This window comes from Mustelus asterias, chromosome 7 (genome assembly GCF_964213995.1).
Source record: "Mustelus asterias chromosome 7, sMusAst1.hap1.1, whole genome shotgun sequence".
Taxonomy (NCBI): Eukaryota; Metazoa; Chordata; class Chondrichthyes; order Carcharhiniformes; family Triakidae; genus Mustelus; species Mustelus asterias.
Window position 1 is genome coordinate 33229402 of NC_135807.1, and position 14419 is coordinate 33243820.

Genomic DNA, 14419 nt, shown 5'->3' on the forward strand with positions numbered 1-14419 from the left:
ATAGGAAGGTGTTGTGCATTGCTTATTACAAAGTGTTCAACTCCATTCACAATTCCCCCAGATAAAGCAGTTTGTGCCCACATGCAGCAAGATTTAGATGATATTCAAGCTTGGGCTGACAAGTGGCAGGGGATGGCCACCTCAGGCATTGACCATAACTCAATTGGAATAGCTAAATAAATACCACGACTATTCTAGCCTGTGAGAGGGTATTTTTAAAAGTAATTTACAGGATGTGGACGTCGCTGGCTAAGCCAGCCTTTATTGCCCATCCCTAATTGTCCTTCAGAAGGTGATGGTAAGCCTCTTTCTTGATTCGCTGGGTGTATCTATACCACAGACTGCAGAGTGCGGTTATGGAGGGGGTTCCAGGATTTAGACCCAGTGACAGTGAAGGAACAGCTATATGTTTCCAAATCAGGATGGTGAGTGACTTGGAGAGGAATCCTCTGGTGGTGGTGTTCCTAGGTATCTGCTGCTCTTGCCCTTCTAGATGGTAGTGTAGTGGGTTTGGAGGATGCTGCCTAAGGAACCTTGATAAGTTCCTGCAGTGCATTTTGAAGATGGTACATACAGTTGTGACTGTTCGTTGGTGGTAGAGGGATTGAATGTTTGTGGAAGGAGCAGAAATCGAGTGGGCAGCATTGTCCTAGATGGTGTCAAGCTTTGAGTGTTGGAGCTGCAATCATCCAGGCAAGTGGAGGGTAATCCATTACACTCCTGACCTGTGCCTTGGAGACGTTGGACAGGTTTTGCAGGGGTCAGGAGGTGAATTCCTGGTCTTTGACCTGTTCTGGTCGCCACAGTATTTATATGGCTAGTCCAGTTCAGTTTCTGGTCAATGGTAACCCCCAGGATGTTGACAGCAGGGAGATTCAGCGATGGCAATGCCACTGACTGTCAAGGGACGATGGTTAGATCCTCTCTTGTATTCTGTGGCAAGTAGTTCACCTTCTGATTCCTAAAGCTCCTTTTTACAAAGCACAGGTCAGGAGTGTGATGCAATGCTCTCTAGTTTCTGGGATGGGTACAGCCACAGCAACTTAAGCAGCTTTTCACCAAAGATAAAACAGTCCAGTTGATTGGCAACCTACCCATGAGCTTATATCTCCACTCTCTTTACTACCGGTGTATCATGATAGCAATGTGTACAATTCACAGAATGTACTGCAGAATATTGCAAAGCTTTCCTCAACAGCACCTTCCAAACTTGCGACCTCCACTACCGAGACAACAAGAGCTGCAGCTGCATGTTAATACCACCACCTATAAGTTCCCCTCCAAGTCACACAGCATCTCAACTTGGACAAGAAAGAGTTATTCCTTTAACATCGCAGGGTTAAAATCCTGGAACTCCCTACTTAACAGCTTTGTGGGTGTACCTTCACTACTTGAACTGCAGTGGTTTAAAATGGCCCAATGCCACCTTCTCAAAATCACTTTGATGCTGCTACATGGATGATTCATTACTCTGTTCCTTACACAGCAAAATCAGAGGCACTATTTTCAGGATGTGGGTGTCCCTGGCAAAGCTGATATTTATTGCCTATCCAGATAGAGATTCTCCCTAGCCAACAGCACCAAAAAACATTGGTATGCATAGCAACAGTGATTATACTTAAGAGGTCATTATTGGTTGTAAAGTGATGTCGGGACATTCTGTATCAATGCCAGTTCATTAAAAGATTGAAGGAAACTCGCAATTGTGTTTGATATATCCAAGCAGACATTTTTTTTAATGCTGTTCCACACAACCGTTGTAGCGATCATTGCCAATCGATTCAGAAGTAAACACGACTCTACCTTCAGGAATGAGAAGCAGAAAAAAAGCTGCCATTTAAACAAGATGAGATGAAAGACAGTGCCTTCAAGAATGATTTTGCTAAAACAAGTCAAGGTGCCGATTAACCCTTTTCAGATCGCACCAACATTTTATATCTTAGTTTATATATCTTAACAGTACGTGTGTTATTTCTTGACTAAATGTCTGTTGTACATCTATGAATCTGAATGTTTTAGAAATTACCAATTTACCACTTAGCTCTACTGCTGTGTGGTTGTGGGGGCGGGGGGGGGGATTCATTTAATTAGTTAAGTTTGAATTCTGAAGAATGGAGACTAACATTATAAATAACAAATGCACTGAACTTGGCTTTGGCTTTCCTGACTTTTTGGGAGGTGGGGAGGGGGAAACAGGGAAGAAATGAACGCAATTTCTTTCTTCTGATCAAGATGTTATCAAGAATGTGGAAGTATGAGAAACGGAATGGGATTGAGAGAGCAGGTGAAAGTGAGAACAAATATGGAGCTGCAAGATAGAATGAACGTGGTAGAGAGTGAGAGAGACAAGGATTTTGCACACAGAAAAGAAAAAAATGTATGCACACATGCTCGTATAAGTGTGCACATACTGGATGACATTAAAATAAAACTTGGCTGTGAGCTTTCCACACAATAGCAGGGGTCCAGGAAAGGAGGGAAGATGATTGGAGAGGAAAAGAAACACAAAAATCTATTTAGAATCATTTCTGAGCAGAGGAGCATTTGATAATAGAAGCTGTTGATAAAGCATTTCATTTTCATAAAGAACAAAGAAAATTACAGCACAGGAACAGGCCCTTCGGCCCTCCAAGCCTGCACCGACCATGCTGCCCAACTGAACTAAAGCCCGCTACCCTTCCGGGGACCATATTCCTTTATTCCCATCCTATTCATGTATTTGTCCAGACTCCCCTTAAAAGTCACTATCGTATCTGCTTCCACTACCCCCCCGGCAGCGAGTTCCAGGCACCCACCACCCTCTGTGTAAAAAAGCTGCTTCGTACTTCTCCTTTAAACCTTGCCCCTCGCACCTTAAACCTATGCCCCCTAGTAATTGACTCTTCCACCCTGGGAAAAAGCTTCTGACTTCCACTCTGCCCACACCCCTCAATCTTGTAGACATCTATCAGGTCGCCCCTCAATCTCCATCATTCCAGTGAGAATAAATCAAGAAAAACAATGTTAAAAAGACAAACTTAAAGGCTCGGTACCTTAATGCGCAGAGCATTTGCAATAAAGTGAATGAATTAATCGCGCAGATAGATATAAACGAGTATGATATAATTGAGATGACGGAGACATGGCTGCAGAGCGACCGGGGGTGGGAATTGAATGTCCCAGGGTATTCAATTTTAGGAAGGACAGGCATAAAGGAAAAGGTGGTGGAGTGACATTCTAGTTAAAGAGGAAATTAGCACAAGAGTGAGAAAGGATATTGGCTCCGACAACATGGAGTCTGTATGGGTAGAGTTGAGAAATACCAAGGGGCAAAAAACATTCGTAGCATATATAGACCCCCAAACTGTGATGTTGGGAATGGCATTAAACATGAAATTAGTGATGCATGTGATAAGGGAATATTGGTGATTTTAAGCTGCACACAGATTGGACAAATCAAATTAGCCACAATGCCGTAAAAGAGGAATTCTTGGAATGTATACAGGATAGTTTTTTTGACCAATATGTGGAGGAACCATCTAGTGAGCAGGCCATCTTAGACTGGGTACTGTGTAATGAGAAGGGAATCATTGCCAATCTGGCTGTACGAGACCCCTTGGGGATGAGCGACCATAACATGATTGGGATTCATGTCTGAGGATTGGGAACAGTTTAGAATTCAGCAAAGAAGGGCCAAGGGATTGATTAAGAAGGGGAAAATACAGTACGAAAGTAAGCTTGTAGGGAACATGAAAACTGACATTAAGAGTTTCTATAGATACGTGAAGAGAAAGGTTGGTGAAAACAAATGTAGGTCCCCTACAGACAGAAATGGGGGAATGTATAATAAGGGACAAAGAAATGGCTGAGTAATTGAATACATACCTTGGTTCTGTCTTCACAAAAGAGGACACAAATCAGATGCCAGAAATGTTGGAGGATGCAAGATTTAGTGAGAGGGAAGAACTGAGGGAGATCAATATTAGTAGAGAAATGGTGCTGGGAAAACTGATGGCATTGAAGGTGGATAAATCCCCAGGGCCTGATAATCTACATCCCAGAGTACTTAAGGAAGTGGCTCTAGAAATAGTGGATGCATTGGTGGTCATCTTCCAGGATTCTATAGACTCTGGAACAGTCGCTGCAGATTGGAGGGTAGCGAATATCACTCCAATATTCAAAAAGGGAGGTAGAGAGAAAACAGGGAATTATAGACCAGTCAGCCTAACATCGGTTGTGGGGAAAATTCTCGAATCCATTATCAAGGACTTTATAGCAGAGCATTTAGAAAGCAGTGGCAGGATCAGACAGAGCCAGCATGGATTTATGAAGGGGAAATCAAGCTTGACAAATCTGTTGGAATTCTTTGAAAATGTAACTAGTAGAATTGACAAGGGGGAACCAGTAGATGTGGTATATTTGGACTTTCAGAAAGTGTTTGACAAAGTCCCGCACAAGAGATTATCATGCAAGATTAAAATGCATGGGATTGGAGGAAGTGAATTGAGATGGATAGAAAACTAGTTGGCAGAGAGGAAACAGAGTAGGAATTAATGGATGCTTTTCAATTTGGCAGGCAGTAACTAGTGGGGTGCCACAGAGATCGGTGCTGGGACCCCAGCTATTCATAATATATATTGATGATTTGGATGAGGGAACAAAATGTAACATCTCAAAGTTTGAGAATGATACCAAGTTGGGTGGGAGGGTGAACTGCGACGAGGATGCAGAGATCCTTCAGAATGATCTGGGCAGGTTGGGTGAGTGGGCTAATCAATGGCAGATGCAGTATAATTTGGGTAAGTGTGAAGTTATTCACTTTGGAAGAAAAACAAGGCGCCAGATTATTACCCAAATGGCTGTAAATTGGGAGAGGGGGAGCGTACAACGGGGTCTGGGTGTCCTTGTGCACCAGCCACTGAAGGCAAGTATGGAGGTGCAGCAGGTGGTAAAGCAGGCAAATGGCATATTGGCCTTCACTGCGACAGATTTTGAGGACAGGAGCAGGGATGTATTGTTGCAATTATACAGGGCCTTGGTGAGGTCACAAGTAGAGTATTGTGTGCAGTTTTAGTCTCCTTTTCTGAGGAAAGATTTCTTGTTCTTGAGGGGGTGCAACGAAGGTTTACCAGGCTGATTCCGGGGATGGCGGGACTGATGCATGAGGAGAGATTGACTAGGTTAGGATTGTTTTCACTGGAGTCCAGACGGTAGGACGGAGGTGAGGAGACATTTCTTCATCCAAAGAGTGATGAACCTGTGGAATTTATGACCGCAGGAACTAGTTGATGCCAAAACATTGAATGCATTCAATAGGCGGCTGGATATAGCACTTGGGGTAAATGGGATCAAAGGTTATGGAAAAAAAAGCAGGATTAGGTTATTGAGTTGGATGAACAGCCATGATCTTAATGAATGACAGAGCAGGTTCAGAGGGCCAAATGGCCTCCTCCTGCTCCTATCTTCTATGTTTCAATATTTCTATTCTGCCCATCATGCTTGTAATGGCAATTTTAGTTGTTCAATTAGTTCCACTCTACTACATTGCCCCCATAGCCCTATTAATTTTTTCCCTGAAATTATTTATTTGATTTTCTTTCAAATGTCACTTCTGAATCTATTTTTATCACCCCTTCCAACATTGCTTTTCAGATCACAATTATTTGCTGCGTTAAAAACCTGATGTTGTCGCTAGTTCTTCTGTTAATCCTTAAATCTGTGTCCTTTGGTTACTGATTTTTCTGCCACTGAAAATAGTTTCTCCTGATACTGTCAAAACAGTACATGATTTTCAGCTCCTCTATCAAATCTCTTCTTCATTTCTTCTCCCAAATTCTCTAGTCTCTACACATAACTGAAACCCTTTTCCCTGATACCAGCACAATAAATCTCTTCTGCATCTTCTCTAATGCCTTGGCATCCTTCCTAAAATGTAGTGCCCACAATTCAGCACACTATTTCAGTTTAACCTGTGGTTTTAAAAAATGTTCCGCATACTTTGTCCAATTCTGATCACCACACTACTGTAAGGATGTGGAGGCTTTGGAGACAGCACAGAAAAAGTTTACCAGGATGTTACCTGGTATGGAGGGTATTAGCTTCAAGGTGAGATTGAATAAACTGGGATTGTTCTCTCTGGAAAGACGGAGGCTGAGGAGCGACCTGACAGACATTTATAAAATTATGAGGGGTATAGATAGGGTGAACAGTTGGAAGCTTTTTCCCAGGGCAGAAATGACAATTACAAGGAGGCACAAGTTCAAGATAAGGGGGGAAAGGTTCAGTGGAGATGTGCGGGGGAAGTTTTTTTTTTACACAGAGTGGTGGGGGCCTGGAACGCACTGCAAAGTGAGGTGGTTGAGGCAGTTACATTCGCCACATTTAAGACTTATCTTGATAGACATATGAACAAACAGGGAATAGAGGGATAGAAGCGGTTGGTCTGGATAAATAAACGTGATCAGCACAAGCTTGGAGGACAGAAGGGCCTGTTCCTGTGCTGTTCTTGGTTCTTAATTTCCTTTCTTTTGTCCTTTCTGCTTCCATCACTAAAACCAAGAATCCTAAACACCTTTTAGACAAATCTTTTAACTTGCATTGCCACTTTCAATGACCTACTTTAGGTCTCTCTATTCCTATACCACCTTTAAATTTATACAACTTACTTTATATTGATAGCTGCTCCTTATTCTTCCAATCAAAATGTATCATTTCACACTTCCCTGTCAAATTTCATCTGCCAGGTGTCTGCCCATTTCTGCAGTCAATGTCTATTACTAATCTGTTTCTATCCTCCTCATTGTTTACTACATTTCCAAAGTTTGTTGTACCTGTAAACATTGAAATGGTGCCGTATACCAAAGTCCAGATCATTGATATATTGTATATACACAAATGTACAGCAGTGGTCCCAACACCGACCTTTGGGAAACATCACTGTATACTCCTTTCCAGTTTGTAAACAATCTATCATTCACCACTGCTCTCTGCCCCTTTGGCAATTTCATAGTGACCTTCATAAATCACACGGATTAGGGAAACGTCAACACAGGCATGTTTGATCCCATCATCCACATTCCAGCATGAATCATTACGCAATGATCACAGGGAGAAGTCCTGGCTGAGTTTCCCCATTCCTGGTTTAAGGATGACGAAGTGAATTAGCCAATCCTTATAACTGCCACAGGAATGGTGAGCTAATTTAGCACAGGTTGTTCTGATGTGAACGGTTCAGTACTATGATGCACTTACCAATTCAATGCAGCATTAAGAAATTTGTCTTGATGTAAGTCACAATTGTTCTTGATGATTTCTTTTGATACAAAAAAATCCTTACCTTATCTTTTGAAACTTTATGTGAAAAAGGGCATGTCCCGTCGATTTTTTTGCATGTTCCACGTAGGAATCTGCCAAAAAGAAAGTGAAGATTAAAAACTGCCCTGCCGTTTTCTATAGCTCTGAAAGTGAAATGTCTGCGAATGTTCCAAATCATGATGTTTTGATAGCAGTCACTTTGCATAATGAACATATACCACTAAAACAAGGAGAGAAATTAACAAGTTGTTTGATACACAACCGAGGTGTCCCATTGCAGTGTCAGACACCTGATATACACAGACAAAGGGAACAGTGCCATCCAAAATTCCCTCTGCATTATTCTGACATCTGAGATAAATACAATTCTGCTGAAGAATGGGGTTTCCATTCTGAGCCTGCTGCACATCTCTGTAAACGTCCTAGTTGTTGTCATTGTTAAAATTCATGCAATTTCTGTTTGATCAGCAAAATAAATTTCATTTAGCATATGGTTAATAGAAATCAAATTCACTAATATGGACACACCTTGTACAGACTGCTACTTTTTCAGGGTCATGTATGTATGGACAATCATCCCCTCGATTGCACTTTCCGAATCTGTTGTAGTACATGCAGTATTCTTTCTTCTTGGATTTCTTCTGCTTGGCCAGTCTGATTATAGCCAGGCTACGCTGCACAGCACGACTGCAGGCACACAATATTTGGTTAAATTATAGGAAACTAAAACCTTATCAGCCAATATTTTGTGAGAGGGAGGTCATGCCTCACTAACCTGGTGGAGTTTTTTGAAGAAGTGACCAAAATGGTTGACGAGGGAAGGGCCGTGGATGTCGTCTATATGGACTTTAGTAAAGCGTTTGACAAAGTCCCTCATGGTAGGCTGGTGAAAAAGGTTGGATCTCATGGGATAAAGGGGGAGGTGGCTAGATGGGTGGAGAACTGGCTTGGTCATAGAAGACAGAGGGTGGTAGTGGAAGGGTCTTTTTCCGGCTGGAGGCCTGTGACTAGTGGTGTTCCGCAGGGCTCTGTATTGGGACCTCTGCTGTTTGTGATTTATATAAATGATCTGGAAGAAGGTGTAACTGGGGTGATCAGTAAGTTTGCGGACGACACAAAATTGGCAGGACTTGCAGATAGTGAGGAGCATTGTCAGAAGCTACAGAAGGATATAGATAGGCTGGAAATTTAGGCAAAGAAATGGCAGGTGGAGTTCAATCCTGATCAATGCGAAGTGGTGTATTTTGGTAGAAATAATGTAGGGAGGAGCTATATGATAAATGGCAGAACCATAAAGGGTGTAGATACGCAGAGGGACCTGGGTGTGCAAGTCCACAGATACTTGAAAGTGACGTCACAGGTGGAGAAGGCGGTGAAGAAGGCATATGGCATGCTTGCCTTTATAGGACGGGGCATAGAGTATAAAAGTTGGGGTCTGATGTTGCAGATATATAGAACGTTGGTTCGGCCGCATCTGGAATACTGCGTCCAGTTCTGGTCGCCACACTACCAGAAGGACGTGGAGGCTTTGGAGAGAGTACAGAGGAGGTTTACCAGGATGTTGCCTGGTATGGAGGGGCTTAGTTATGAAGAGAGATTGGGTAAACTGGGGTTGTTCTCCCTGGAAAGACAGAGGATGAGGGGAGACTTAATAGAGGTGTATAAAATTATGAAAGGCATAGATAGGGTGAACGGTGGGAAGCTTTTCCCCAGGTCGGTGGTGACGTTCACGAGGGGTCATAGGTTCAAGGTGAAGGGGGGGGGAGGTTTAACACAGATATCAGACGGACATATTTTACACAGAGGGTGGTGGGGGCCTGGAATGCGCTGCCAGGCAAGGTGGTGGAGGCGGACACACTGGGAACGTTTAAGACTTATCTAGATAGCCATATGAACGGAGTGGGAATGGAGGGATACAAAAGAATGGTCTAGTTTGGACCAGGGAGCGGCACGGGCTTGGAGGGGCGAAGAGCCTGTTCCTGTGCTGTATTGTTCTTTGTATATGTTAATTTAATTTAACACGCAGTAACCGTTTAAAAATAAATGGATCAGCTCAAAAGCCAAATCTAATTAAGGGAGACATTTGCACAGTGAAGACAAGAGCAACTGGTAATTCCTCCCATGGCATGCTCACCATTTTGGGTGTACTGGCATCACACAAGGCAGGAGAAAAAGAAAACAAACTGCAAACAGTTACTTGTACATAGGGAGCAAGCACAACCCACAGTTATTCTGACTCATCTGGTTGATTTAAGCTTGGAAGAAAGCTGCCTGGATTCATGGTCATAATGCAGTTCCCCTTGTCCTCACTTTCCACCCCACCAGCTTCCATATTCAATGCATCAACCTCTACAATTTCTACCACCTTGAGTGTGATGCCACCAACATACAGACCTTCCCCAGCCCTCACCTACTGGCATTCCAAAGGGACTGTACCCCCCTGATGCCCTGGTCCACTTGTTTACTTATCGCTGCCAAATTCCTTCCCCTTCCCATTGCATCTTTCCTTGCAAATGCATGAGATGCAACATCTGACCCTTTAACTCCTCACTGTCCAAGATCCCAAACACTTCCTCCAGGTGAAATAAGATTTATTTTTTCAATTCAGTACACTGTATTCACTGCTTACAATGGGGTCTCCCATGCATTGGGAAGACTAAATGCAGCAGACTGAGTGACAACTTTGCAGGGCATCTATATAATTTCAGTTCCAATCACCTGCCATTTTAAAATCTCCGCTCCATTCCCATTCTGATTTCTCAGTCTTGGGTCTCCTAACAGTTACAATGATAGGGAACCTAAGCTTGAGCAACAGCAACTCATCTTTCAATTAGGCACTTTAGCTTCTGGACGCAACATTAAGTTCAACAATTTCAGACCACAACCTCGACCTCATTAAAAGTGTTGTGTTTCTTGGTTTGACTTGTTTACAAATCTGTTGGTAATGATTCAGCATTTCCTATTCACATTCCTCAGGAGACATTTTTTGTTTCTTTACTTCATCCATTAACAGTTGCTTTTGCCTTGCTCCATCATCCCTTTTATCAATTAATTTCTCCTTTTTCCTTTGGTTCTTTCTTGCCCTTCCTCTTTTCCATGCACCTGCTGTGAACCTGATACATCTCTAACTTCTCTTCTGATGAAAGGTCATTGATATGGTACTCTGGTTGAGATTTAACGAGGGGGTGTTAAATCTGGAAAGATGAGGCGAGCCATGATCCTCAGGCAATTGAGAGACTGGTTGGGAAGCTCTATCGAGTAAGGACAGCTTGCTGCTGGTATGGGGGAGGGCAGCGGGGGGAGGCCTCTTTGGGGCACAGACTGCCCCCAGAGGAAGAAACAACTTAATCTATAGCCACAATCTTACCTTGTGGTGTGGACCCACCCAGCCACTGGTAAAATATCAGTGGAAGTAGACAGGTAAGGAAGTCTTTTACATAGCAAAATTTTACATAATGTAATCGTAAAGTCCATGAGAAGTCCTTGGCGGGTCGGATCAAGGAAAACCCCAAGGCTTTTTACTCTTATGTGAGGAATAAAAGAATGACCAGGGTGAGGTTACGGCCGGTCAAGGACAGTAGTGGGAACTTGTGTATGGAGTCAGTAGAGATAGGAGAGGTGATGAATGAATACTTTTCTTCAGTGTTCACCAAGGAGAGGGGCCATGTTTATGAGGAAGAGAAGGTGTTACAGGCTAATAGGCTGGAGGAAATAGATGTTCGGAGGGAGGATGTACTAGCAGTTTTGAATAAACTGAAGGTCGATAAGTCCTCTGGGCCTGATGAAATATATCCTGGGATTCTTTGGGAGGCAAGGGATGAGATTGCAGAGCCTTTGGCTTTGATCTTTGGGTCCTCACTGTCCACGGGGATGGTGCCAGAGGACTGGAGAGTGGCGAAAGTTGTTCCTCTGTTTACGAAAGGGAATAGAAATGACCCTGGGAATTATAGGCCGGTTAGTCTTACTTCGGTGGTTGGTAAGTTGATGGAAAAGGTCCTTAGGGACGGGATTTACGACCATTTAGAAAGATGCGGATTAATCCGTGAAGGGCAAGTCGTGCCTCGCAAATTTGATAGAATTTTTTGAGGAGGTAACTAAGTGTGTTGATGAAGGTAGGGCAGTTGATGTCAAATACATGGATTTTAGTAAGGCGTTTGATAAAGTCCCCCATTGTCGGCTTATGATGAAAGTAAGGAGGTGTGGGATAGAGGGAAAGTTGGCTGATTGGACAGGTAACTGGCTATCTGATCGAAGACAGAGGGTGGTGGTGGATGGAAAATTTTCGGACTGGAGGCAGGTTGCTCGCAGAGTGCCACAGGGATCAGTGCTTGGTCCTCTGCTCTTTGTGATTTTTATTAATGACTTAGAGGAGGGGGCTGAAGGGTGGATCAGTAAATTTGCTGATGACACCAAGATTGGTGGAGTAGTGGATGAGGTGGAGGGCTGTTGTAGGCTGCAAAGAGACATAGATAGGATGCAAAGCTGGGCTGAAAAATGGCAAATGGAGTTTAACCCTGATTAATGTGAGGTGATTCATTTTGGTAGGACTCATTTAAATGTGGATTACAGGGTCAAAGGTAGGGTTCTGAAGACTGTGGAGGAACAGAGAGATCTTGGGGTCCATATCCACAGATCTCTAAAGGTTGCCACTCAAGTGGATAGAGCTGTGAAGAAGGCCTATAGTGTGTTAGCTTTTATTAACAGGGGGTTGGAGTTTAAGAGCCATGGGGTTATGCTGCAACTGTACAGGACCTTGGTGAGACCACATTTGGAATATTGCGCGCAGTTCTGGTCACCTCACTATAAGAAGGATGTGGAAGCGCTGGAAAGAATGCAGAGATTTACCAGGATGCTGCCTGGTTTGGAGGGTAGGTCTTATGAGGAAAGGTTGAGGGAGCTAGGGCTGTTCTCTCTGGAGCGGAGGAGGCTGAGGGGAGACTTAATAGAGGTTTATAAAATGATGAAGGAGATAGAGTGAACGTTCAAAGACTATTTCCTCGGGTGGATGGAGCTATTACAAGGGGGCATAACTATAGGGTTCATGGTGGGAGATATAGGAAGGATGTCCAAGGTAGGTTCTTTACTCAGCGTGATTGGGGTGTGGAATGGACTGCTGCAGTGATAGTGCAGTCAGACACTTTAGGAACATTTAAGCGGTTATAGGCACATGGAGCACACCAGGATGATAGGGAGTGGGATAGCTTGATCTTAGTTTCAGATAAAGCTCGGCACAACATCGTGGGCCGAAGGGCCTGTTCTGTGCTGTACTGTACTATGTAAAAATAATCTTACTCAAATTAGCTTCCGTCAACACACTTACACCTGTATGTGGGTCTGCCATAACATCAGATGTTGTGATGCAAGAACTTGTGCAGACAAGGCAACATTTTCTAAGGACTGCCTTTTATGCTCGTGTGACTGAGACACAATAGATTAGTACTCAGAGCAAGATTCAACCTCCGACGATACAGTTAACATTTAAGAGGAGGCGATGGCCTAGTGGTCTTATCGCTGGACTATTAATCCAGAAACTCAGCTAATGTTCTGGGGACCCGGATTCGAATCCTGCCATGGCAGATGGTGAAATTTGAATTCAATAAAATATCTGGAATTAAGAATCTACTGATGACCGTGAAACCATTGTCGATCGTTGTAAAAGCCCTGGTTGTAAAAAAAGCTGGTTCACTAATGTCCTTTAGGGAAGGAAATCTGCTGTCCTTGCCCGAACTGGCCTACGTGTGACTTTGGAGCCACAGCAATGTGGTTGACTCTCAACTGCCCTCAGGCAACTAGGGATGGGCAATAAATGTTGGCCGGCAAGCGACGCCCATGTCCCATGAATGAATAACCATCCCCCCCTGCAGCCCCAAGTCATGAAAATCTGGAAAATAAAATAAAGGCCAACTTGTTATTAAACAGAACAGTGAAAAAATGCATTAACTGACCTTGCAATGTACCGGTGAGCAACCGCTTTGGTCAGGTTGCTGGACAAATGGAAACCACCGTTATCGAAATCAGCTTCCAACCTGACTGTTCAAAAGAAGACAAAACTAAAGTCAGGCTGTTTCAGTCTATTCTCTGACAACTTGTGGCTTTAAATTGGTGTAACTGAACCATCAGCTCTTCACCTATCTCTTTTCCTGTTCCACTACCCAATATGCTGTGCAATGTGGACCCAGTTCACTTAAATTTCCTCAAATAAAAAATACCGTACATCTGAAATTAGCTGTATAAAGCTGATTACGAACTCCACAGAGGGTGGCACGGTGGCAAGCACTGCTGCCTCACAGCACCAGGTACTCAGGTTCAATTCTGGCCTTGGGTCAGTGTGTGGAGTTCCCTCATTTTCCCCATGTCTGCGTGGGTTTCCTTCGGGTGCTCCAATTTCCTCCCAGTCTAAAGATGTGAGGGTTAGATTGATTGACCATGTTAAATTGCCCTTAGTGTTGGGAGGATTAGCAGAGTAAATACGCGGGGTTACGGTGATAGTGCCTGGGTGGGATCGTTGTCGGTGCAGGCTCAATGGGCCAAATTGTCTCGGTGACAACAGACTTGAGTATGAGTACAGACAGTGCAAAACTCTATTCTCCAAATCTATTCCTTCCCTATAAAGAGAAATTGATAGGCGTAAAAAATTCAACAAAACACTCTGGAGGGGGTTTAACAAACTATAGGATCAAAGGCTGACTTACATCTGCAAGAGCATATTTTAACTGATTGAATATTAAAATAAGGACCAAGATGACTGGGATAGACCAACACTGTAAACATTGCACTTAATTGATTAGAAAGTAAACATAGAACGTGAAAAACTTAACTGACACATTGATCCCAATCCTTCTAACGGATTGTGAATTGCAGGAACAGAAAAATGTTGGAAACATGCAACTTTATCATCAACATCACAGATTCTCCCCTGATGCTATCATAGTCACCTTCTGTTCATCCCAGGGCAACACTTTAAAGTTTATTTATTAGTGTCACAAGTAGGCTTACATCAACACTGCAACAAAGTTAATGTGAAAATCCTCTAGTCGCCACGCTCCGACGCCTGTTGGGATACATTGAGGGAGAATTTAGCATGCACTTGACCAGCACGCCTTTCGGACTGTGGGAGGAAACCAGA

General features: G+C 43.3%; 1 protein-coding gene across 1 annotated transcript in view; it reads right to left on the reverse strand.

Moving 5' to 3' along the window:
- Nucleotides 1-14419, reverse strand: part of zc3h3 (zinc finger CCCH-type containing 3) — a 248604-nt gene that overhangs the window by 91427 nt on the left and 142758 nt on the right. The window contains exons 6-8 of the mRNA XM_078215840.1: nt 13239-13323; nt 7822-7980; nt 7316-7385 (exon numbers count right to left, since the gene is read on the reverse strand). Coding sequence (XP_078071966.1) covers nt 7316-7385; nt 7822-7980; nt 13239-13323 — 314 coding nt within the window. The remainder of the gene's footprint in view (nt 1-7315; nt 7386-7821; nt 7981-13238; nt 13324-14419) is intronic.